The 23,864-nt window shown below is 36.1% G+C and overlaps 4 protein-coding genes across 4 annotated transcripts; 1 reads left to right on the forward strand and 3 right to left on the reverse strand.

Moving 5' to 3' along the window:
- Window positions 1-3,165: 3,165 nt before the first annotated feature.
- On the reverse strand, window positions 3,166-4,631 carry LOC9321194 (probable inactive nicotinamidase At3g16190). The gene is made up of 5 exons (XM_002885082.2): window positions 4,543-4,631; window positions 4,347-4,460; window positions 3,759-3,996; window positions 3,546-3,662; window positions 3,166-3,410 (listed from the first exon to the last, which is right to left on the reverse strand). The coding sequence occupies exons 1-5, from the start codon at window positions 4,588-4,590 to the stop codon at window positions 3,337-3,339; spliced, it is 591 nt and encodes a 196-aa protein (XP_002885128.1). The 5' UTR covers window positions 4,591-4,631; the 3' UTR covers window positions 3,166-3,336.
- A 105-nt stretch (window positions 4,632-4,736) lies between these two features.
- Window positions 4,737-7,074, reverse strand: LOC9321195. Its single transcript, XM_002885083.2, has 4 exons — window positions 6,620-7,074; window positions 5,682-6,126; window positions 5,481-5,596; window positions 4,737-5,395 (listed from the first exon to the last, which is right to left on the reverse strand). The coding sequence occupies exons 1-4, from the start codon at window positions 7,005-7,007 to the stop codon at window positions 4,974-4,976; spliced, it is 1,371 nt and encodes a 456-aa protein (XP_002885129.1). The 5' UTR covers window positions 7,008-7,074; the 3' UTR covers window positions 4,737-4,973.
- Window positions 7,075-10,339: 3,265 nt separating this feature from the next.
- Window positions 10,340-11,533, forward strand: LOC9321196 (F-box/kelch-repeat protein At5g51250). The gene has a single exon (XM_021030813.1). It carries the CDS (start codon window positions 10,462-10,464, stop codon window positions 11,329-11,331), a length of 870 nt encoding a protein of 289 aa, XP_020886472.1. The 5' UTR covers window positions 10,340-10,461; the 3' UTR covers window positions 11,332-11,533.
- LOC9319052 (putative F-box protein At3g16210) lies at window positions 11,390-13,314 on the reverse strand. The gene has a single exon (XM_002885084.2). It carries the CDS (start codon window positions 12,935-12,937, stop codon window positions 11,849-11,851), a length of 1,089 nt encoding a protein of 362 aa, XP_002885130.1. The 5' UTR covers window positions 12,938-13,314; the 3' UTR covers window positions 11,390-11,848.
- Window positions 13,315-23,864: the final 10,550 nt, after the last annotated feature.

Consider the following 23,864-nt stretch of genomic DNA (forward strand, 5'->3'; position numbering starts at 1 on the left):
GTAGAAACCAAAAATGAAATTTCATTATCCAAAAATATATTTGTGGTTATTAACAAAAAAAAATAAAAAAATTGTGGTCTTTGTTGCATCCACATGAACCACTTAAATACCAAATACCTGATATTTTTTATATAAAAATCGAAATGAATCAATACTCAACATTAGATTATCATGCTATTAAAAAAAATACAATATAAAAAATCTCGTAAAATACTTCCTTAAATATAAAATTAGAATTATTTAAAAACAAAAAGTGAAGAAAAGCCACAATGATGAGAGTGACATGGTCATTTGCCTTGCACGTGGGTGTTTGGATACTCTGCAATCTCCTTTTTGACAAACTTATTAATCCACTACTCATTATGTCATTTCATTTTTATTTTTCAATTTGTGATCATCACAACTAGTTAGTGTCTGATACTTAAGTTACTTAGCCTCGTCGTAACTTAACCCCTCTTTTTTTTTTTTTTTTTTTTGATTAAATGAAGTTACTTAAACCTCTTTAGAAATACAAACTCAGTCACGAATTAGTTAAACAGAGTTCAAAAAGTCCGAGCAAATCGTGTTAGATCCAATTAAATTGATGGGACACTTTAAAGAAACGAAACTAAAAACCCCATAACACTGTCGATAAAGCAAAAAGCATATGGTAACATATTTTGTTTTTACTATTTACATTTCGGCGTTTATGAAGGAGGCTTGTGAAATAATACTACAGTCGAAAGAAATGGTCACTATGATAACACTATGCATAGAATTTGGTGAGAAACATTACAGAATCTTTTTTTTTTTCTTTTGAATTCGGTTTTCGATAATGGTGTGAAAGAGTGAATGTAGATTGTGGACGAAGATAATTCTGGGACACTTCCAAAAGAAGAAGACTGTAGAAAATGAATTGTCTCTGAAACATTATTATTCAAACATTGCTTGACTTACACGCCACCTCCTCAATTTTCCTCCATTTCTTACTTCAAGAAGGAAAGGTCTATTGAGGTATGTGTCAGGTTTCAGACTTATTTTTTCTTCTCAAATTCAAAAAAATATATTATTTTGTCAGACTCATTTTTCTCACCTACTCTGCTTTCTTATTCAATGTTTTCTCTATTTTTTTTACACACAAGCTACTTACCCTTGTCTTCTTCTTGTTGTGTTTATTAAAAATTTAGAAGTTGGGGCTTTTGTTACTTTGCTATTTTAGTGGTTGTTATGGAAACTGTTGGATATTAAGGTCAAGACTGTAATTTGGAGAAATTAATGTCGAAACTATTTGTTTTTTTTTTTTTTTTTGAAAAGTACTATTTGAGTTTTTTTCACATACTGTAGTTACAAGTATCACGTTTTAATAACTCACTGACCATCAATCCATTATGTCATTTAACACAAAAAGATGCGAGGTTATAAGCTATATACGAAAATGATTTAAACTAATAAGTTGATTAAAAAAAGGAAAAAGGTATATCCTAGTAATCAGTTGAATTCACAAGTGAACGATAAGTATTTTACTAATTATTAAATCATCTTGGGTTCAAATTATTAGATGTTTTAGCAATTTCACACGTATACAAAAAGAGAGAAGTATTTGTTAAAAGAAAGATATATGTATATACAAATCTATATTTATATTAATGTGTATTGAAATAAAGTAATACCTACACCTAAAAGTAGAAAACATAAATCTTTGTTGAATTTGTTTGTTCTTTAAACATCTAAAGAGAATGCTAGATATAGGAAGAAGTTTAGTCATTAGTATAGTTGCATCTAAAATATTACTACTAGATATCAAAATTTGAGACAATGCTAAAATTATGTTTGTTTGCGTATGATTTTTAAATAGATTACAACATAACAGATACTCCTTGCTTTAACCAAAAAATGTTTTAAAAACAATGAAGCCAGCGAGGCGTATTATTTCACTTGCAAATATGCACAAAGAGGAAAATTACGAACATGCCTTTTATCTATCTAAAATCCATGAACATGCCTTTGATATTTCAACTCCCCTTTCTTTTCAAAAGTCAAATCAATCTATTACCCTAAATCTAAAAAATCTTGTCACATTTTTCTGCACCTTCTATTTTATCCTCGGAATCAATAATCGTCAAATCAAACGTTAAATCATCATATAGCTAGAAACAAGAAATATTATTTAAATTGCTCATATAATTTGATTTATCAAACTATTTTGGTGAAAATACATTGCCAATACAAAAAAAAAAAAAAACTATTCAATATAGGTATCTTTTTTAACAACAAATATAAGTCACTTTATGAAGAAAATAATTAAAATGGTAGACTTCCATTTTATCAACTTGAAAGAGGTGCTTGTCTTGTAAAGTCCCCCATTGTTGTAAGGATTACACAAAGGAATGTCCCTCGTAATCATGAAATGAGCTGTGTTACATCACTCTCTGGATTTTCCCTTCTTTTTCTTTAATCATACATACGTCACTTCAAATACTCCATTAATAGTATAACATTTTCTTCGCCTTATTTTCTTCCTAGAACAATAAATCATGCATCATTATTTCAGGTACATGCACTCTGTAAGTAATTGTAAACATGTAATTACAAGAAAGAAAGAAAGAAGATATGTCTAATGAAAATCAATGTGAAGTCTCTCTCAACCAACATAATATGATGATTGCTATTAATTAATGTTGCTCATCATTAAAGATATTACGATGGACTACAACATTTAAAGATATTTATATGGCAAAGCTATGTGTCTAAATTTTGTAGGTTTTGAGTGTTAGAAATTAGGAGGAGTTGGTGGAATGAATTATGGAGTACTATAGGATCAAATTGGAATATTGCTAGATTAGTGAAAATCTTATAGAGGTGGTTTGTTTATTTTGATGAAAAATGAACCAAAATTAGAGGGAACAAAGTGGAGATGGGAAAGCAATAAAGGGAGGGAGAGGACAATGAAGTGAGGATAACCATTACCTTCCATTTCTCTCTTTGCCCACGTTACCTTTCTTATCCCCTTTAATCATCAATAGTGTTTTTTTTTTTTTTCATTTCGCAAATATTATAGTATAATAACACAAAAAAAAATACAACTTTTATAGTATTATTATTGTTTCAAAATCAAATTCATCACTTACCAGATGTTTTAATAAGAAAAGGTTACTCATTTGAATCCAATGAGATTAATTTTCCAAATTGTTTATAGTATTTTATTAAATGTAACAATTTTATTTTTTGGAAGGGAATACAAATAATAAGTGGAGATTTTGTAACTTACAACAAGAAGATTTAATATTTTCTTTATTACATGTACAAACAAGAAAAAGAAGATAGAAGGACTTAGGATGACATTTGTGATGCGAATTCTCAAGCAAGTTCTTCGGACCACTCGTGTAATGTAGGAGTCTTGACTCCTATATTCTTCATGTCAAGAATATTCGCTGATCCAAAGGAAGTTACGACAATGTTAGTTCCCTTTTCGCAGAATGACCAAAGAACAAAACAAATATTCAAGATTCCAACAACGGTTAATAAACCACAAAGACAAACACCAAGAGTAAAAGATGGGTTTTTACCAGTATGGATCTCTGGTGTTGCAGCAGCTGTAGCATCTGTAATAACAGTCACATTTGGATAATCCAGCTCCACTGCATCAAAAACCGTATGCCGGATACAATTTGGCGTTTGAACACCTGAAAAATCAAAGGGTTACAGAATCTGAGAGAACCGTATAGAAACAATAAAGAGTCCAATAAAAGTATAGTCTCAAGACTCTTAACATAACTCACCAGCAATGACTAAATTGGTAACCCCAGAAGTTTGCAAGAAGGAATGAAGATTGGTACTAAAAAAGGCGCTAAAACGAGTTTTCACAATCTTATAATCTTCTTCTTCCTTGATGATCAATCCATCAACTAATTCTGCTCCTACAGTGCCTTTAACAGTTGGTCCGACTTGATCAGAATTGTAGTGATGACGCCTGAATATCTCAACATCTCTTCCTCGAGGATCATGTTCCCTAACAACCTAAATCGATGCAAAAAAAAAAAAAACACATTTTCAATTAAAACTACCACACACTGAATCAAGATTAGTTCCTTCTCATATGATTCAAATATTACCTTCAAAACTCAAGCCAGTAACTTTAGAGAAATAAACTTTGATTTGTACAACACTTGACTTGGAAACTAAAGATCTCACATTTTAGATTCTGAAAACAGAACTTGCAAGATTTACGAGATCAAGTTCGAATTTTTATAACACAACCTATCAATTTCAGATTTCTAAGTTCTTTCAACACAGAAATGCACAAGTCCATCCATATATATATATATATATATACATGAAAAAGGATAAGAGATATAGAGGAGAATTACCCAAATTACGAGAATACCATGCTGCCTCGCGAGTTCAACGACTCTAATAACATTAGGAACTATAGATTTTCCTCCTTTCACTCGAATCATTGAACTTTCCTCTATGAAATCCTTCTGTGAACAAAACGAAAACAAATTCAGACTCTAAAATATCAGAGAACAAACAAAATCAACACAGAGAGAGATAGAGAGAGACCTGCATATCGATAACGAGTAGAGCCGTGTTCCTCCATCTCTCCGCCATGGTTCCGACACAAAGACGATGAAAGATTTTCGAGCACAGATATGCTTCAATAACTAATTTACAGTTATCACTTAGCGAATCTCGGCGGCCCATAGCTTGTAGTCTCCGGCCCAATAATAAAGAAAGTACAATCCGGTTTGCTTAACATTTTGCCGATTTTAAGATAATCTAAACCGACTGGTACTGAAGGAACAAGAGTTACAAAGACAAACGTTGCCTACTTTAACCTCTGCTGAATCACAACCGAACAAGACACATATCGATAAGCCACAGTAGAAAACAATCTCCTGTATTAACAAACTTTAGTTTTAACTTGTAAGAGAAAAGAAGAAAATAAACTAAGGAAAAAAAAAACTCTTCTTTTGCAGGAATCACACAATCTCCTATGACCCGGGCTTGGATATCTCAAGGTATACCATTTGAGTATACCCATTGAACACTGACTTATCAAGCCGACCTAAACCGATTCGTTGGAACAAACGGTGCTTGCCATCGGCTACTATCGGTGGAGTCGCACGTGCAGGGTCATATCTCGATTGATGGGTTAATGAAGGTCCTGCAACTGGAGGTAGCTCCCAATAGACGTCGAGAATCGATTCAACGTAGCGACTGTTTTGAAAATGTTGATTGTATGAGATCGGCGTGTTGGTGTGGTTGAAATCGTCTCTCATTTCTCCTTTAACTCCCCACCATGTTTCACCTGGTCCGCACAGTTCCTCTGTATCAACTGCTTTTTCCCAGAACTTCTTCCTCTTTGATCTCATCCTAGCTTCATCGCTGTCTTTGAAACAGCTGTGTCCACCTCCTGGAGAAAAACAAATCGATCCATATGAGAAACAATCCAATTCCAAACCCATGTAACTATAGTGTGATCTCTTTAGAACTAGCACCTCTTATATATGACTGATCACATATCTGTCTCAGGGAATAGTGATCCCCGGTTCCTGTATCATAATTATCCTCGAAAATGAGATGCCGGAAACCAGCTTTCAGTGCCTGCTTTAGCCTGCTCGTTTAAAAATATGTAAAAGAAAATCAGTAAATTCTTCGCACATTCAATACCAGGAAGGAGATGAGAAATGAAAAACTACCTTTTGAGTTCATTCTGATGGTCATCGAAGAAGACAATAACACGGCTGAGATCTGTTATTCCGTGTTTTCTCAACACACTCTTCCAATCAACACTTCCAAAATCAACAAAATCTTTGCCAGCAAAGTATGTGCAGTTTCCATCTACATAGGCAGGTCCCTTTCTCAAATACTTCTCAGGGTGCCTGGGAGTAAGTGAGATCATAGGTGTATCTGGCATCGCCTGCCGCAGAACCCAAGTGGAGTGTCCCTTAAAAGCACCACTCTCAATCATCAGATCTGGCTTTAGCCAACGGGCCATGAACCATAACCCAAAGCTGTGATCAAAACCCATTCCATACATGTTGTTCTTAATCGGCCGTGTTTCATAAATCGGCACAAACTCTTCTAGACCCTTGAGTAAATCTTTGGATGTCCACTCAACTTCTTTTCCATGTTTCGATCTGCCTTTTGCCAAAGAAAAAAATTAAATACTTCCATAGCACAACAAATCAATTTGTTTATAAACAAGTGCCATAAAACTCATCTTCCTGTTGCTTTAATGGAAAAATTGAGAACAACAACATTGCTATCTCAGAGTATAAAACTCGTAATCAAAGTGAGCTAGAGCAATTTATGGTTCTTATCCATTGATTTGTCTACACACAGCACAACCACTACTATCCAGAGATTAACCAGTGGAAGCTACAAGCCTTGAATTCAATGATACTAAAACCTCATCTGAAACAGATTTATAGAACAATTTCTAAATTGACCTAAATACTATCAACAAAAATGGAAACCTAGATCAAATCTAACCAAAGCATTTGAGTAAAATCCACAAGGAATCACTAGAGATTGTCGAGTGATTACGCCTCTCAAGGATACACAAAAACCAAATCACAATGCTGAACACAAAACAAATAAAGGCTTAAAAGAAAAAGAGTTGTCGAGTGCTTACACCAAGGAACACCTAGGGCACCAAAATCCGATTCAAGCCCATCAAGACCGAAAAACCCGATCCGAGCAGCGGGATCGAAGCGGGAGATACAAACAAAGCTGTGAGAATGGAAAGCAACGGAGATGAGGAAGAGAAGGACGAGGAAGAGGAGAGCGAGAATGAGACAAGGCCACCACTGATGGCCGATCCGAGAAAGGAAATTGGAAGCAAGGAGGTAGATGTGTGGCCGTTTGGTTTTAGATTCGTCGGTTCCGGATTCGCCGGAAGCAGATAGATCGGCGTCGGAGTGAGGACGACGAGAGGAAAGAGCCCGATCTAACATCGTCGTTGGAGTTTTCGGTGACTGAGAGTGCCAGAGTGATTGCCCATTGTTCATTCCTCTCTCCATTAATATCCTTTCTTAATCTTTTTTTCGAGTTTAATCAATTTTTGTAATCTATAAAGTGTTTCCTCACCTGAAAGACAAAAATTATAGAAAACCAAAACCGGCTAGACCAAACCGGTTAGATGAAATTGGTTTGAATTATTGAATTAAAGACCAAACCGGCTTGTGCCTTCGAGAGCAAACAAAAGCCCAACAAATGTTTAGCCTAATGTGTCGTCTTCAACCTTAAAACGCTGGGATCCGTATATTCCCCAAACCCTAAAAGTTATTCCATCTGTATCAATGGAAAGGAAGAGGAAGACAACGAAGAAAAAGAAGAAGAAGTCGCCGACGCAGGAATGGACATTACATCCGTCACTTCCCGATGATTTGCTATTGATCATCGTGGCACGCGTGCCAAGATTATACTTTCCGACTCTCTCACTCGTGTCCAAGAGTTTTCGATCTCTCCTGGCTTCACCAGAGCTTTACAAGGTCAGGTCACTGATATAGGAATTAGAGTATGGAGAAATGAAGAAATGATGTAAGAAGACTGGCACGTGTGGCACGTGAGGAGTAGTGAGCTGCAGTACACGTGGAAAGAAAAGATTGGATCAAGTGGGCTAAAGCCCTTTAAAAGAGACATCGTTCTCTTCTTCTTCATTATGCAAAAACCAGAGAAATTATTTTTAGTTGTAATCTTCTTCTTCTTCTTAGTTTGTGTTGAAACTATGGTGTTGTACTCATCTAGATCGAGATCTCTCCGTTAGATCTTTGTCATTTGAGATATCGGCTCGCGTTTTATGAACGTTAGTCCGATTTGGTTCCGGTTACGATTTGAATTGAAGTATTGGTGTTTTTCTTTATCAAAGGTATCAGAGCTGTGTCATCCTCGGATTCGTATCAATGGCGGCAACACGATCTCCGATGTTTGTCACGGAAATGGTGGTTCGTGAAACCATGGCGAAGACTCGATCGCAAGCAGTGGTTACAGAAGAAACGATTGGATCGAGGATTCAGGCGTTAGAAGATTTGGTGAAGGAACGAAATCAGAAGATTGATAGAAATATTTTGGATATGCTCGAGGCTATGAATCTGTTGACGAACAAGGGATATTCGTCTCATGTACAAGATCTTCGCAATTCGTCTCGTGTATCACCAGCACCTGCCAATTCTCCATCAGATCCAGCACATGGACATCGTTCAGGTATCTCTAATTCTTATGTGAGAGTTACAAGGTTGGCGAAGTTAGATTGTCCTCGATTTGGTGGCGATAGAGTAAAGGAATGGCTCTTTAAGATTGAACAATTTTTCTTGGTTGATCGAACACCGGATGAATTGAAAATAGGTTTAGTATCTGGCCTATTTGATGATCTGGCTGCTACTTGGCATCAATGGCTGGTACAATCAGTTCTGTGGAAGCATGTTATGCACGATTGGATGACATACAAAATGTTGTTGCAAGGTAGATTTAAGGAGCTGGAGGTTGATCCAATTGTTGAGTTGAAACAATTACAGGAAACAGATGGAATTAGAGATTATCATGAAAAATTTGAGCTGATCAAATCTCGTGTGAATCTATCTGAAGCATACTTGGTTAGTATTTACTTAGCAGGGCTCAGAACAGATACTCAAGTGAATGTTAAAATGTTTCAGCCACAAACAGTGAGCCAGTGTTTCATGCTTGGAAGATTGTATGAGCAAGCACATCCTAGAAGCAACACTGATACCAGAGGGATTAGTGAACCGAAAGCAGCGAAGGATACAAAAGTGGTAGAAATTGAGGTTGAGACAAAATCGATTGAAACGATGGCACATGAAGCGATTTTGAAGGAAGACTTGATTCCCCAATTTCAGGTACCGGTTTCTAACTTGGAATCTAGCCTTCGATTTCACAATGCATCACCGGTTGTTTGTGAGGATTCCCACTCTGTTGTTGTTGGCTGTACTGACTTGTTTAATCATCAAGAAACGATATTGCAAGCTTTATACACCACCAAAGCAAGGGATGTGTCGCTTCAGAAATCAACAAGTGTCCCTAACAGTCAAGTTGCACACCAACTGTTCGAGAAAATGCCTCTCAGAGAACAAAGTAAAAAGAGGCATATTAAGTGTTTCAAGTGTTGGAGATTCAAATTCAAACTAAGGAAACAACAGAGAGGCAAGCCACGAATAGCACACAAACTGATTTACAGAGGGGGTGTGATGTACAAATATTTTGCTTCAAGTGTCAAAGTTGTAGTGATAAAGAAGAAGAACAAGTTCTGTAAGACTTGGTCTACGCTCAAAGATGGCTGTTTTAAGAAAACCAGGCCACAAATAGAGGATGTGATGGGTGAAGATCGCAAGAAACAACACGGAGATAGTGAGCATGATACAAAAGTCTTTGAAACTTTAAAAGACCTACAACAGTTTACACTTGGTGAAGTGATGTTCCAAATAAAGCACAAGTGGAGAGATGATCAATTTTCTGTGGAGAAGACTATAAAAATAGGCAGGAACTTTCACTACAAAAATAGGTTAATCCAAGGTGAATTAGTGAAGATGGGAGAACTATCTAAGCTCAGATTGAAGAAACATCACATGTCACAGTACTTATGGAAGAGTTGGTGTTCTACAGTGCTTTATGGATATTTTCTTTGGGAACACAGTGACAACGGGACGCAGCTCTTATGCAGCAGGAGATTGGTTGTTTACAAGCTTGGAAGTGAGGCCAAGAATGCTGTAGCGGTGTCTCAGCGTGTGTATTGGACTGTTGCACTGGATTTTGCGAAAGTAGAACCAAAGCTTGAAGTCACACAAAGCCAAACCTTTGACCCTGGGATTGGACTTGAATCACAAGAGACTCTAAGAAGAACTATGGAGGTAACGGCATGGGAGTTCTCTTTGTTTCGCATTGACAATTTCCAAACACTGAACCTTGTGGTCAAGGTTCTTTGAAGAGGGGAGATTTGATATAGGAATTAGAGTATGGAGAAATGAAGAAATGATGTAAGAAGACTGGCACGTGTGGCACGTGAGGAGTAGTGAGCTGCAGTACACGTGGAAAGAAAAGATTGGATCAAGTGGGCTAAAGCCCTTTAAAAGAGACATCGTTCTCTTCTTCTTCATTATGCAAAAACCAGAGAAATTATTTTTAGTTGTAATCTTCTTCTTCTTCTTAGTTTGTGTTGAAACTATGGTGTTGTACTCATCTAGATCGAGATCTCTCCGTTAGATCTTTGTCATTTGAGATATCGGCTCGCGTTTTATGAACGTTAGTCCGATTTGGTTCCGGTTACGATTTGAATTGAAGTATTGGTGTTTTTTCTTTATCACCTACCAAAAATTACACCGAGAGTTGTCTCTATGTTTGCTTAACATTGAAATCTCATCTTAACATTAAACCAAAAAAAAAAAAACATTTAAATCTCATAAGAACCAAGGCTGGTTCACCCTCTGCCTGAAACCTGATCAAAACCTAACCAATGACACAAGTATGAAGAAGAAGAAGAAGAAGTCAAGTGGGTATGTTTTGGCTAGAGTCCCAATTCCCGATTCTCCTTGTGTGCACTTCTCGGGTCTTGTAGCGGTTGGTTCTAATATCTACAACATTGGCGAATCCATAAATTTTTCGCTCTCCTCTAGCGTCTCTGTTCTGGATTGCCGGTCTCACACGTGGCGCGAGGCTCCAAGCTTGCCGGTGAAGCTAATTTCACTCTCTGCTAGCGTCTTTGATAGAAAGATATATGTCGCAGGGGCCGCAGGGCGGTACAACGATGTCCGTTCCGATAATTTGAAGACCTCGTTGGAAGTGTTCGACACAAAAACACAAACTTGGGATCCTGAGCCCATCCCTTGCAGTGAGATAAAAGACAGCTTTAATTGCAGAAGCATATGGATTGACGGAAAGTTCCATGTGGCGACTCACAAAGATTTGTTTGCTTACAAATCCAAGGAAGGTAGATGGGACACGGTTGAACCACGACAGGCGATGCATCATTATTTGTATTCAGATTCTTATTGCAAGATAGACAATGTTCTCTACTCTGCTTCTGATGGAGCGTTCAGATGGTATGACACTGACATAAGTATGTGGAGAAATTTGGTAGGACTTCCCAAGTTATTACATCTTGGTTATCGTGTTAGATTGGCTGACTATGGCGGAAAGCTAGCTGTTTTGTGGGAAGAGGAGCTGCCTTATTATTCTGGGACTTCTCTCCGCTATGAGAAGATGATTTGGTGTGCGGAGATTTCGCTTGAAAGGCGCAAAAGTTGGGAAATTTGGGGGAAAGTTGAGTGGGTTGATCATATGCTTACAGTCCCTAGAACTTATGAACTCGTGAGTGTTCTTACTACTACTGTTTGATATGTGAGTCACAAAGGCTTGAACGTGTGTTGCTATAATCTTGGTTTATATCTCTCTGTTTATTTATAGTCATATGGAAAAAGCTTCCCATTGAAATTGTTTTTTTTTTTTTTTTTGAAAAAGGATTGTTCTTAAACTTTAATGTTCTCTCTTGTGACCTTTTTTATCGACATGTCTCAACTGCACTAAGTATTTCACTGTATTTTGCTCTCATAGTGTAGAACAACTATGGGGAAACAACTCTTCTCAATGACTTTGATGACAATCATGATTTTCTCGACAATGGAATTCCAAAGCTCTGCCTCGATCGTCAATAGACTTGATGTCTCTTCTACTTGATGCGTCATGTAATATTCACTATTATTGCCCCCAAGTCTTTCAGATGTTTGGATCTTTTTAATTGGACCGTTACCATTTCGAGCAACTTGTCAATTTCATGGACGTATATAAATGTGTTGAATCGTTTGTCACGTTATCTGTGTGGCGCCCGCAACACAACGTTGGAGATTTTTTTTGGTCAAATAAATATGCGATTAATAATCTTAGGAGTCTCCACACATTCACAGAGAAACCGTAACCCGGCTAGAGAGTTACAGAACCGGACTTGTTCCGATGTCTCGTCTCCGGTTTTGTACAAGAACACCTTCTTCTTCGTACGTTCTTCAGGTTCCATCTCCAAATTATCGTTGTATCCAGTGAATGTTACGACGAGATCGTTCTTTTTAGTATACGCCACGAATTCGACTTGATAATCGTAGATACGATCTTGTGCAGAGATGAAATTCGACATTGAAAGGCTTATAATCTTATTCCATGACCCGGTTTTCTCCATAACCGAAATCCGAATCTCCTTCTTGCACGTTTCATACTCTGTAATACAGAGTTTTTGACTTCTAACGCCTAGCCATGAACACGTCACGCCTCGGTTGAAAACCGGGAGAGGGAATTTCCGGTATTCATGGGTTGAGATATTAAAGCGTATGATAAACCGGTCAGCATTAGACCGGTACGCAATCCAATAGAGGTATTGGTCCAAAAATGTACCTCTTCTGTCTCTGTAATGCCAATCAGGATAAGCTATCCGTAGGCTCTCTCTCCATGAACCGGTTCTAAATTCGAAAACGTGCGCTGTGGAAACATCAAGCCGGTCGATAAACGTTACGAGTTTGTAATCATCGTGAACCGGATCATAACCGAAACCAAGAATGTTCGAATCTTGGTATATACCGGGATTTGGTACGATCTTGAATTGCTTCGAAAACGGATTCCAAACCATGAAAGTGTGATTCTTTAAGGTGACACATAACGTCCCATCACAATGAAGCACACATGTTGATTCATCGATCATTGACTGATCCAAAGGGAAATCGAGCTTATGAGGGTTTGTCATAACCGGATGCTTGTCTTCTACGTCAAGCATGTAAAAGTTCTTGTCGTAAAACGACACGAACTTTGCCGGAGAAATGTCTCGGTACGTTTCTGCGAATCCACGGTCGTTGATAAGATCTCTCCATGTCTTGCAGACGCATCTGAATCGAGCAAGATCCTTCATCGATAGCCTCACTAATATCTCAATGGCTAATTCTTCCGGGAGAAATTTCGACATTTTTTGTGTGGTTGAAGATGTTTTGTTCGCCCGTGGTTCCTTTCCTTATAGATGAAGATGCGTATAGCTCAAAAAAGGGTAGGAGACAAAAAAAAGGTTTTGTCTTTTTTTTTTTTGGTAGGCAAAAGGTTTTGTCTTTTGATCAATTAAAGATGAAAAAAAGTTTGGTGGATTTGCAAATTTGCATTAAAATTTATAAAGAGAACATTTCTACACCGCATTTGCGTGTTCCGGCATCCTAACTTCATCTTTCACTCTACACCAATTAATTTATTTATGCTAACATATTTTAATGCAATACTTGACACGTAATTGAAGATTAATCAACCATTTTATTTGTTTACCAAATTTGCATCACACCTAATCGGCGTGTTCCGTCATCGCTAACTTCTATTACTTTCATAAATTTTTGCAAAATTATAAATGGGTCATATAGTACTATATATATATATATATATATATATATAAAGTCATACGAAAACTTGATAAAACAATTGTTAAATCCATAAGCAGTTTGTAAATAAAAAAACAATAGTAAAAATCTAAAAATCAAATAATTTATTTCAATTCTATTATTCAAAACAAAGTCTTCGATTTTGTATTTAAAGTCAAGCAAATAGAAAAAGAAATAACAATGGAATCAATCAAAAAGAAAATTTTGTACATTTTTTGTTTTGTGAATATAATTTTACATTCATACAAGACGGAAAAAAAAGAAGAGAAAATTTTGTTTTTGTTTAGGATTTTTTTTGTAAACCAAAATTTTACTAAAAAATTCATTAAAAACCCCTTAATTAATATTTTATTAACTTAAAAGTTTTTAACCTATAGAATATAGTAAAAGAAAAGCCCAACAAAAAATGAATTAATAACAAAACCTAGAAAATTTTGTGTTTTTTTACATAAAATGCCTAAAATGTTTTTCCTAAAATATGTGCATCTATTTGGATATCTTAAACCATTACTTGGGTAGCTTGTGTTGTGGACTGGGCTTGGGTGCAGCCGTAAATCACATCATCGAACCCTTCCCTCCACTGGGTAAATAATTCTCTTTGTCTCTGCATTGCATTTAATGTTCCGATGGAGAAATAATTCTCAGATATCGACTTTGTTCCCTTAATCAATCTGTGAAGCTGTGGTCCGAATCTCTCTATGGTTGCTTTGGCTGGTTACTCTTCTAGGGAATGTTGATTGGGATGAGGTCGAACTCAAGTTGCGGAGCTGAGGAGAGTTATCTTCCTGAGCTCGGACTATCTAGCATTCGTTGGCCTATCTATTCTTCTTTCGGTGTATGGTCTTGCAATCATCATGTTTGCGAAAGCTTATGATCCATAGATGAATCTGTACCTTGTGTTGATGTTATTTTTCGGTAACTTTTTCTATTCTCTAGTGTTTTACTATTACGTCTTGTACGCCCGAAGCACACCCTTAGCTCGGATCCCTCCCCGTCGGAAGAATCTCTACGGATTGGTTAGAGGTGTGGGGAGAGGGGATCACTCGTTATCTTCACAATCTTGGACGGTCATGTCAAAAACCAGCCTAAATGGATGTTGGCTTCCTTCGTTGGCTTGATCTTCGTTCATACTACCCATGCCTTAGTAGCGTTTAAGATTATTGAAGAATTTGATATCTCATCGAGATTTCTTCAGTCTTGCTACGCCTTCGTATTCTCGGATCTTCATCAGTTCAAACGTCTTGCCAACCAGCGATGAGCCATTACACCTATGCTTATCATTCTATTCGCGCTTAGGTCGTTTCTTATTGATGGTGTTATGCCCCCTCTGGAAGACAACGCTACCCATGTAACACACCAACCTCCTGTCCCGATAATGATCGGCATGACGTCGTATCAAGTGGTTGAGGACAGGGAGCTCGAGGTGGATGGGGACAGTGCAACTGAGTACTATTCAACTGAGAAAAATCCAATTGAAGTTGCACTAAGTTTACTTGTATAGTAGGTTTTTCATGAGTTTTTCTTTTGTAAAACACTATTTTAGTGGTCGTTTATTGGTTACTCTTTGGACCTATCTTGAATTTTATGTTCAGAATGCGCACATGATAATGATGACAAAGTTATATTCAGAAAAGATGTTTTGCATGTGGAGCAGAATAAAGACTTGGATTCAATTGATAATGAGAATTTTGTAGAAGATATAATACCAATTTAGTCCATATATCTTGTTTATTTACCAAAAGATGATCAAAGAAGAGAAAGGATCATCTTAGGACCAACGGATTCGATGATGATGATGGTGATGAACGAAGATGATGATGATGAGAGAAGATAGAGAGAAAGAGAGAAAGGAGAAGATAATTTGTGATTGATCGATTCTCGCTAATGGCAAAAGGTTTATATAATGTGATTGCTGAACCGAATAAACAAACCTAAATACATAACTAAACCATATATTAACCAAAGATTATTAAACCAAGCTCTTAATCTTGTCACAATGATGAGTTAGCTTGGAATTTCCTCGTCACTAAGTACTCCGACAATAACCCAGGAGATTATGGGGCCGGTTGGAAGGAGTTGTAGATGCTTTAGAAAACCAATTTTAATTTTCATAGCTATATCAGCTGTTGTTCAATATATATGGAACAATAGATGATATACACACTATATTAATATGATTATTTTGTAGATACAGATATATATATATATATATTTTTATATATATATATAATAATTTTTAACTAATATGTAGTTTATATGTGTATAAAATATTAGATATTATATCATTATTTATTTTAAATTAAAAAAAATTCTTACAAAAATATTTAATTTTAAATAATAAATGCATAAAGCTACAGCATACAACTAATATTTGCCAATCATGTTTTTGTTTTTTAAATTCATAGCTAAAATCTTACTGTCACAGCCAAAACATCTATAAGACAAAAGCTACGTGAATTAGTTAGAACGGAGTTTGGTTTGACAGATAAGGATTTGCTTGTGATGTCTCTTAGCAGCATAAACCCGGGAAATGGTCAACTTCTTCTCCTTGAATCTGTAGCCTTGGCACTGGAGAGAGAACAAGAACAAGAGCAAGTAGCTAAAAGTAATCAGCAGTTCAAAATCATCAACTCCTTTTGTGTGTTTTCTTATTTCCCTTGTTAAGGGTCGTATGAGTGGATCTTTAGACAAACCCCGCATGTTCTATATACATCCGTTGAAGAAGCCTGAAATGAAGGTCGTACTTTATTCTTTTTAATTGTTATACATTCCAAGTCTCTAAAATTGGCACCATATAAGCAGTAAAAATGATTCTATAAGATATTAATCACATGGTGAAAACTTCAGAGAAGTAGAATGTGTAATAATTCTCCAATTAAGAGCTTTAATTTGATTATATCCCACTTTTAATTCCTACAACAGAGATATTCACAAGCTATGCAATATTTTGAGATCTAAAAAGTGCAAACAAAATAAATAAAAAAGGCTCGCTTCAAATAAACACCTTAGGCCATCTCCAACGGGTATGTTTTGCATCGTCTCTCTTTATTAAAATAAAGAAAAAAATAGTAATCTGTTTTGGGAACCAATTCGTAGTCGAATATATTACATGTGATTCATTAGATGGTGAAAAAAGAGTAGGTGTCGAGAGACGACGAGTGAATCATCGAAGATAACAAGGGAAATGTAGTGAACAACATAATTATTTTCTAAACTTTGGACTAAGAATGCAAATGATTAAAATAAAATCTCTTCAAATTCGAATGATTATATTTATATTAAAAATACGCATTGATAAAAAAAAATTGAATTAAAATCCCGCGCAACGCGCGGGTACATAATCTAGTAGGAAAAAGAGGAGAGAAGGAGAGAGTCGTCGCTCTTTTGGGAGACTTTAAGAAACGTTTCTCACAGATGTCCTACTATAATTAGTCTAACTAAAATATTTATTAATAAAATATGACTTTATTTATGTTCACATTTAAAAGTTGTGTTCACACATATATGAGAAACTGAAATAGAGAGACGAACGTTGGTGATGCTCTTAGGAATGACGCTTACACTAAATTATACTTTGGTTTCTTTTTTTTCAATACTTTGGTGATATTTCAATGGCTAATTCTTCCGGGATAAATTTAGACATTTTTGTGTGGTTGAAGATGTTTTGTTTGCCGGTGATTCCTTTCCTTATATAAGAAGATGCGATGGTATGGCTCAAAAATAATATAGGAGCCAAAAAAACAAGTTTTGTTATTGATGAATTAAAGATAAAAACAAGTTTTGTGGATTTGCAAATTTGCATTAAAATTTATAAAAGAGAACATTTCTGCACCTCATTCGCGTGTCCCGCCATTATACTAACTTCATCTTTCACGATCACTCTACACAGAGTGATTTATTTTTTACTAACAAATTTTAATGCCATATTTGACACGTATTTGAAGAAGACTAATCAACCATTTTATTTATTTACCAAATTTGCAATACACCGAATAGGCGTGTTCTCCGTCATCACTAACTTCGATTACTTTCATAAATTTATTTATTCCCAATTTTATGTTCAAGGAAAAGACTTTCCATTTAAGTGTGCTTGAATGCGTATGTTAAACTTAGGGAACAAGGAATTTGTGGAAAGTCTTAGGTGTGCATCTGAAATCGTACGCTTGTAATCACCAAGTCTCTATTCTTGGAGATGCAATAAGAGATCTCCCAAAGGTTTGTAACCCTTCTAGTTAATGGTTTGATTACAAACCTTTGATAGATCTCTTATGCATCTCCAAAAATAAGACATTAGTAAAGCGGATTCTGTGTTTCTATTTCGATTAAATTGTAAGAATATTTTATTTTATGTGGCCTATATGTCTTTCGGTTTAATTATAAAGTTCAAGTTTATATTAAAGTTAAAGATTCTAATATTAAAGACGATACCGTGATGGATCGGTTTCGATTAAAGAATTAGAATTCGGGTGTATTGATAACCCTCTTCCCTTGCCTTAATTATATTTTATAAGTAATATATATACATGTATATGTTATGTTCATGCATTATTAAAGTGGTGGTTATTACGAACCAATACAACCCTTGGTAGATGCTATATACATGTATATATATGTGTGGTGTTAAACACGTCAAAGGTTACGTTTTTGTTCTCCTCACGAGAGAAACAGAAACAGAACAATAACTAGACACAAAAACATCAAAAGGGTTAGTGATCTTCTCCATCAAAGATCACGTGAAAGGAACAAGGTCAAAGGGGAGAAGAAATCAACTGGTGAATTGATTCCATTACAAGCCTAATTAAGCAATGGATCAAGGTTAGTCTTTCTTCTTCTACAAGAAAGTGTGTGGTTGAATTAAATTGAATCTAGATGATCTTGGGAATTAGATTTCATGGTAGAAATCATAAAAGTTTAATTTAATATTTGGTATCAGAGCTCTTTCTAGATTTGTTTAATTTACCATAAGTTTAAACGTACGGCACCATGAACGAATGTTTTAAAGGTTCATTATAATTCTGGAATTTTGTTGATCAAGATATACTCGTGTTTAAATGTGCATTCATGATCGTTAGAATGTTTTAATTATTTGACACATAAAAGAACGAATGGAATCTGGGTCATTATTGATAATTATGCTTTCGGTTTTATGGCACATGAATATGCACCGGTTCATGATTGTATCTGTGTGCATGATGATTCACGTAGAACCATATTCAAAAGTCAAAGTCTCTGTTATGTCTTGTTGATGGTTACTGCATATATGAAAAGTCACGATTGTAAAATATTGAAAATATGCAGTACCGTAGAAAGTATTATTGTTTGATTGCATAATAATGTTATGTATATACACGTTATATCGTGTATCTAAAATGCTTCCGCTGCATTTTATTAAAGGGTAATTGTGTTATGAAATACTAACATAATATAAATTTTTTTTTTATACCCATTAGAATTTTAGTGTTTATATTGTATATAACTTGTTAGTCACCAAAGTGGCCTTGTTATATTACATATATGGACATTAAAAATAAAATTTAAAGATTTATAATTGATCATGATTAAAGAGTTGCTAAAAAAAAATGACATTAAAGTTTTGATTGATCAATTATCTTATTATCTATATCCTTGGAGATAATCCAAAGGTGGATCATTGGAGATAGTTAATGATACGAAAAGAATTAATCATTTCCAATATAGTCAATAATATGTATATCCAAAGGTAACATGTTAATTTGATTATATGTGTGATCTGATTAATTATAAAAAGTATAATATTTAGCATCGCTAAAAGTGCTAGTATTTAAGTATTGCCCAAAGGTTGCTTGAATATATGCTTTGAAATTTATTTATGGCCTTAGAATCTGTATAAAAGTGTCAAAGCACTAATAGGGAAGCATGTTGAAATGTTTGCAGCTTCATCAAATTTGTTTGCATCTGCTAACTCTGTCGTGAAGTTTAATGGGCTGAATTATGAGGAGTGGTCTGAACAGATCCGGTTCACACTGGGTGTAATGACATTGGACCATGCAATCCTCACGGATGAGGAACCCTCAGCCATTACAGAAGAGAGCTCTGAAACTGAAAAGTCTCGCTATGAGTCTTGGGAGCGATCTAACAGGTTGAGTTTGAATCTCATGAGGATGACGATGGCGGAAAGTGTTAAGCCATCTATGCCTAAGACAGAGAAAGCGAGGGAATTCATTAAGAAAATTAAGGAGTGTTCACAATCGGATTTGGCTGACAAGTCGATTGTAGGAGGGCTCATGAGTGAGCTTACTACGAAAAAGTTTGACTGGTCTCAGCCAATCCATGATCATGTGACACACATGTCTAACTTGGCATCCAAGTTAACGACCTTGGGAATGGAAGTTAATGAGCTTTTTTTGGTTCAATTCATCATGAACTCTCTACCTCTTGAGTTTAGCCAGTTCCAGGTGAATTACAACACCATTAAGGATAAATGGAACTATCAGGAGTTAAAGGCTATGTTGGTTCAAGAGGAGGGGAGATTAAAGAAGATGAAGGATCAAGTTGCTCATCTCGTGGGTCTTGGAAGTGCCAGCAGCAGAAAGGGAAAACCAAGTATTAAGGATAAGAAGATGGACAAGACTTTTGTGAAAGGGCCTGAAAGTCAAATCCATAAGGAAAGGAAGTGTTTCTTTTGCAAGAAAATGGGACACTTCAAGAAAGATTGTCCGAAGAGAAAGGCTTGGTTCGATAAGAAAGGTACGCAACATATTTATGTTTGCTCTGAATTGAATCTTATCGAAGTGCCTAATAATACTTGGTGGTTAGATTCTGGTGCGACTACTCATGTGTCTCATATTGAACAGGGATTCAGTTCGATTCAGCCCATAAGAGGGGCTGATCAATACTTGTTCATGGGAAACAGAATGAAGGCAAGAATCGAAGGCATTGGGACTTATAGGTTGATCTTGGACACTGGTTGTCATGTAGATCTTGAAGGGTGTCTCTATGTACCTAAATGTTCTAGAAATCTTGTTTCCGTAAGTAGATTGGACAATTTAGGTTTTGTTTTTAAGATTGGACATGGTGTTTTCTCATTGTACCGAAATGATTACCTTTATGGAAGTGGTACTTTGTTTGATTCACTTTATCGGTTTAATCTTGATGCAAAATTTTCTGAATCCTTGTTTAATATTGAAAGTCAAGGCATTAAGCGTAGTGCATCTAATGAAAGTTCAGCTTTCTTGTGGCATCAAAGATTAGGTCACATTTCCAAAGAAAGGATTATGAGGTTGGTAAAGAATGACATTCTTCCTCAGTTGGATTTTAGTGATCTAAATGTGTGTATAGACTGTATTAAAGGAAAACAGACTAAACACATTGTAAAGAAACCAGCCACAAGAAGTACTCAACTTCTTGAGTTAATACACACCGATATATGTGGCCCATTCGATGCTCCGTCTTGGAGTGGTGAAAAATACTTCATCACCTTTATTGATGATCACTCACGTTATGGATTTACTTATCTACTACATGAAAAGTCTAAATCGGTGAATATCTTAGAGGTGTTCATTGATGAGGTTGAAAGGCAATTAGATAGAAAAGTAAAAGTAGTGAGATCTGATAGAGGTGGTGAGTTTTATGGTAAATTCACTGAAAGTGGACAATGTCCAGGTCCATTTGCAAAGCTACTTGAGAGTAGAGGCATTTGTGCTCAATATACAATGCCTGGTACTCCTCAGCAGAATGGTGTAGCTGAGAGGCGGAATCGTACATTAATGGATATGGTTAGGAGCATGTTAAGTAATAGTTCTTTACCACTTTCATTGTGGATATATGCATTAAAGACTGCAACGTATGTCTTAAACCGGGTTCCTAGTAAGGCAGTTCCTAAGACTCCTTTTGAACTGTGGACGGGAAGGAAACCTAGTTTAAGACATTTACGTGTTTGGGGATGTCCAGCAGAAGTAAAGCCATATAACCCACATGAAAAGAAACTTGATTCTAGGACTGTCAGTGGATTCTTCATTGGCTATCCTGAAAAATCAAAGGGGTATACATTTTATTGCCCTAACCATAGTACGAGAATAGTTGAAACGGGGAATGCTAGGTTCATTGAGAATGGTCAAACTAGTGGGAGTGGTGAACCAAGAAAGGTGGACATTCAAGAAATTCAGGTTGAAGTTTCTTCACCTGATGTTCCATCTAAGGTTGTTGTTCCTATTGTTTCAGTACAGTCAAATGACACAATAGAACAACATGATGATGTACCAACCCCACTAGATGAAGGGACAATTAATGAACCTGTCACTATTCAAGAAGAGAATCATAGTGTACCACAAGAACCATTAAGGCGATCTGGAAGGGAAAGAAGATCTGCTATTTCAAATGATTATGTGGTTTATGCTATTAAAAGTGAATGTGACATAAGCCTTGATGAAGACCCGATCACATTCCGAAAAGCCATGGAAAGTGACAATTCTGAAAAATGGTCAATTGCCGCAAAAGAAGAAATAAAATCTATGGGTGATAACAATGTTTGGGACTTAGTAGAGTTGCCTAACGGTTTCAAGACCGTTGGTTCTAAATGGGTCTTTAAGACTAAGCGCGACTCGAAAGGTAACATTGAAAGATACAAGGCTCGCCTTGTTGCTAAGGGTTTCACCCAAAAGGATGGTATTGACTATAAAGAGACCTTCTCTCCAGTTTCAAAGAAGGATTCTCTTAGAATTGTTTTGGGTTTGGTGGCTCATTATGATCTTGAGCTTCACCAAATGGATGTGAAAACCGCCTTTCTAAATGGAGAGCTTGAGGAGGAAGTATATATGGACCAACCTGAAGGGTTTGTGGCCACAGGAAATGAACATTTGGTGTGTAAGCTGAAAAAGTCGATATATGGACTAAAACAAGCTTCTCGACAATGGTATTTAAAGTTTAATGATACCATTACGACATATGGATTTGTAGAGGTCATTGTTGATCGATGCATCTACATTAAGGTCAGTGGGAGCAAGTTTGTAATTTTAGTCCTATATGTTGATGATATTTTGCTTGCTGCTAATGACATGGGTATGTTACATGATATTAAGAAATATCTCTCTAAGAACTTTGAAATGAAAGATATGGGTGAGGCATCTTATGTGATCGGAATAGAAATTATTCGAGATAGATCACAAGGATTGTTAAGTTTGTCTCAGAAAGGATACATCAAAAAGATCTTAGAGAGATATAGAATGGATGAATGCTCTGCTGGAAAAGCACCAATTCAGAAAGGGGCCAAGTTCAGTAAAATGCAATGTCCAAGAAATGAATTGGAGCGTAAGGAAATGGAAAGAATTCCCTATGCATCAGTGGTTGGGAGTTTGAACTATGTTCAGACATGTACTCGACCAGATATAAGCTTTGCGGTTGGTATGTTGGGTCGATATCAAAGTAATCCCGGAATGGATCACTGGAAAGCTGCAAAGAAAGTTCTCAGGTACTTGCAAGGCACCAAAGAGCTCATGCTTACATACAGGAGATCCGATAACCTTGAGGTTATTGGATATTCAGATTCAGACTATGCTGGATGCGTCGATAGCAGGAAATCGACGTTTGGCTACTTGTTCCTATTAGCTGGGGGAGCAGTATCTTGGAAAAGTGGGAAGCAGTCTGTCATTGCTACTTCCACTATGGAGGCCGAATTTGTGGCATGCTTTGAGGCCACAATTCACGCATTGTGGTTGCGGAACTTTATCTCAGGACTTCGGATTGTCGACTCCATAGAGAAGCCGCTGAGAATTTATTGTGATAATTCCGCAGCTGTATTCTTCTCTAAGAATGACAAGTACTCGAAGGGTGCTAAACACATGGAGTTAAAGTACTTGTCCGTAAAAGAAGAAGTGCAGAAACGTAGAGTTTCATTTGAGCATATTAGGACGGACATGATGGTTGCGGATCCGTTAACTAAAGGTCTACCACCCAAGGCGTTCATTGGCCATGTAGAGCGTATGGGGATTATAGACAAAGCCTTGCTATATTGATTGTAGTATGCTCGTTTTATGTATGATACTATGAATTCACTTAAAGTAACGTTTCTGGATTTATTAAGTATGTTATAGTTAAAGTATGTGTATACACTTAAGGTTTATGGATAACATATAGTTATTTTGAGAATTAAGGTTTCTCTCATTGTAAGGAAATTATAAAGTTAGAATTGGTTTGTGATACATGGAAGGGAGCATGTCGTTCAATGATGTGTAACCGCCATGATTCAATCAATTTTAATTTTAATTTAAGCAATTAAAGATCTAATAAATTTGATGTTAAAGCGCGCATTAAAGTAATTAAACCATTAACTTGACACAAAGGCCAAGTGGGAGAATGTAAGAATATTTTATTCTATGTGGCCTATATGTCTTTCGGTTTAATTATAAAGTTCAAGTTTATATTAAAGTTAAAGATTCTAATATTAAAGACGATACCGTGATGGATCGGTTTCGATTAAAGAATTAGAATTCGGGTGTA

Source organism: Arabidopsis lyrata (assembly GCF_000004255.2).
Source record: "Arabidopsis lyrata subsp. lyrata unplaced genomic scaffold ARALYscaffold_3, whole genome shotgun sequence".
Lineage (NCBI taxonomy): Eukaryota > Viridiplantae > Streptophyta > Magnoliopsida > Brassicales > Brassicaceae > Arabidopsis > Arabidopsis lyrata.

Excerpts from the sequence above, each read along its gene's own strand:
- LOC9321194 (XM_002885082.2), bottom strand. The coding sequence starts at position 4,590 with ATGGCGGAGAGATGGAGGAACACGGCTCTACTCGTTATCGATATGCAG. Across the intron at positions 4,461-4,542 it reads TACTCGTTATCGATATGCAG|AAGGATTTCATAGAGGAAAG; the intron begins GTCTCTCTCTAT and ends TTTTGTTCACAG. Across the intron at positions 3,411-3,545 it reads AACACCAGAGATCCATACTG|CGAATATTCTTGACATGAAG; the intron begins GTAAAAACCCAT and ends CCTTTGGATCAG.
- LOC9321195 (XM_002885083.2), bottom strand. The coding sequence starts at position 7,007 with ATGGAGAGAGGAATGAACAATGGGCAATCACTCTGGCACTCTCAGTCA. Across the intron at positions 6,127-6,619 it reads TGCCCTAGGTGTTCCTTGGT|GCAGATCGAAACATGGAAAA; the intron begins GTAAGCACTCGA and ends CTTTGGCAAAAG. Across the intron at positions 5,396-5,480 it reads TGATCAGTCATATATAAGAG|GAGGTGGACACAGCTGTTTC; the intron begins GTGCTAGTTCTA and ends GTTTTTCTCCAG.
- LOC9321196 (XM_021030813.1), top strand. The coding sequence starts at position 10,462 with ATGAAGAAGAAGAAGAAGAAGTCAAGTGGGTATGTTTTGGCTAGAGTC.
- LOC9319052 (XM_002885084.2), bottom strand. The coding sequence starts at position 12,937 with ATGTCGAAATTTCTCCCGGAAGAATTAGCCATTGAGATATTAGTGAGG.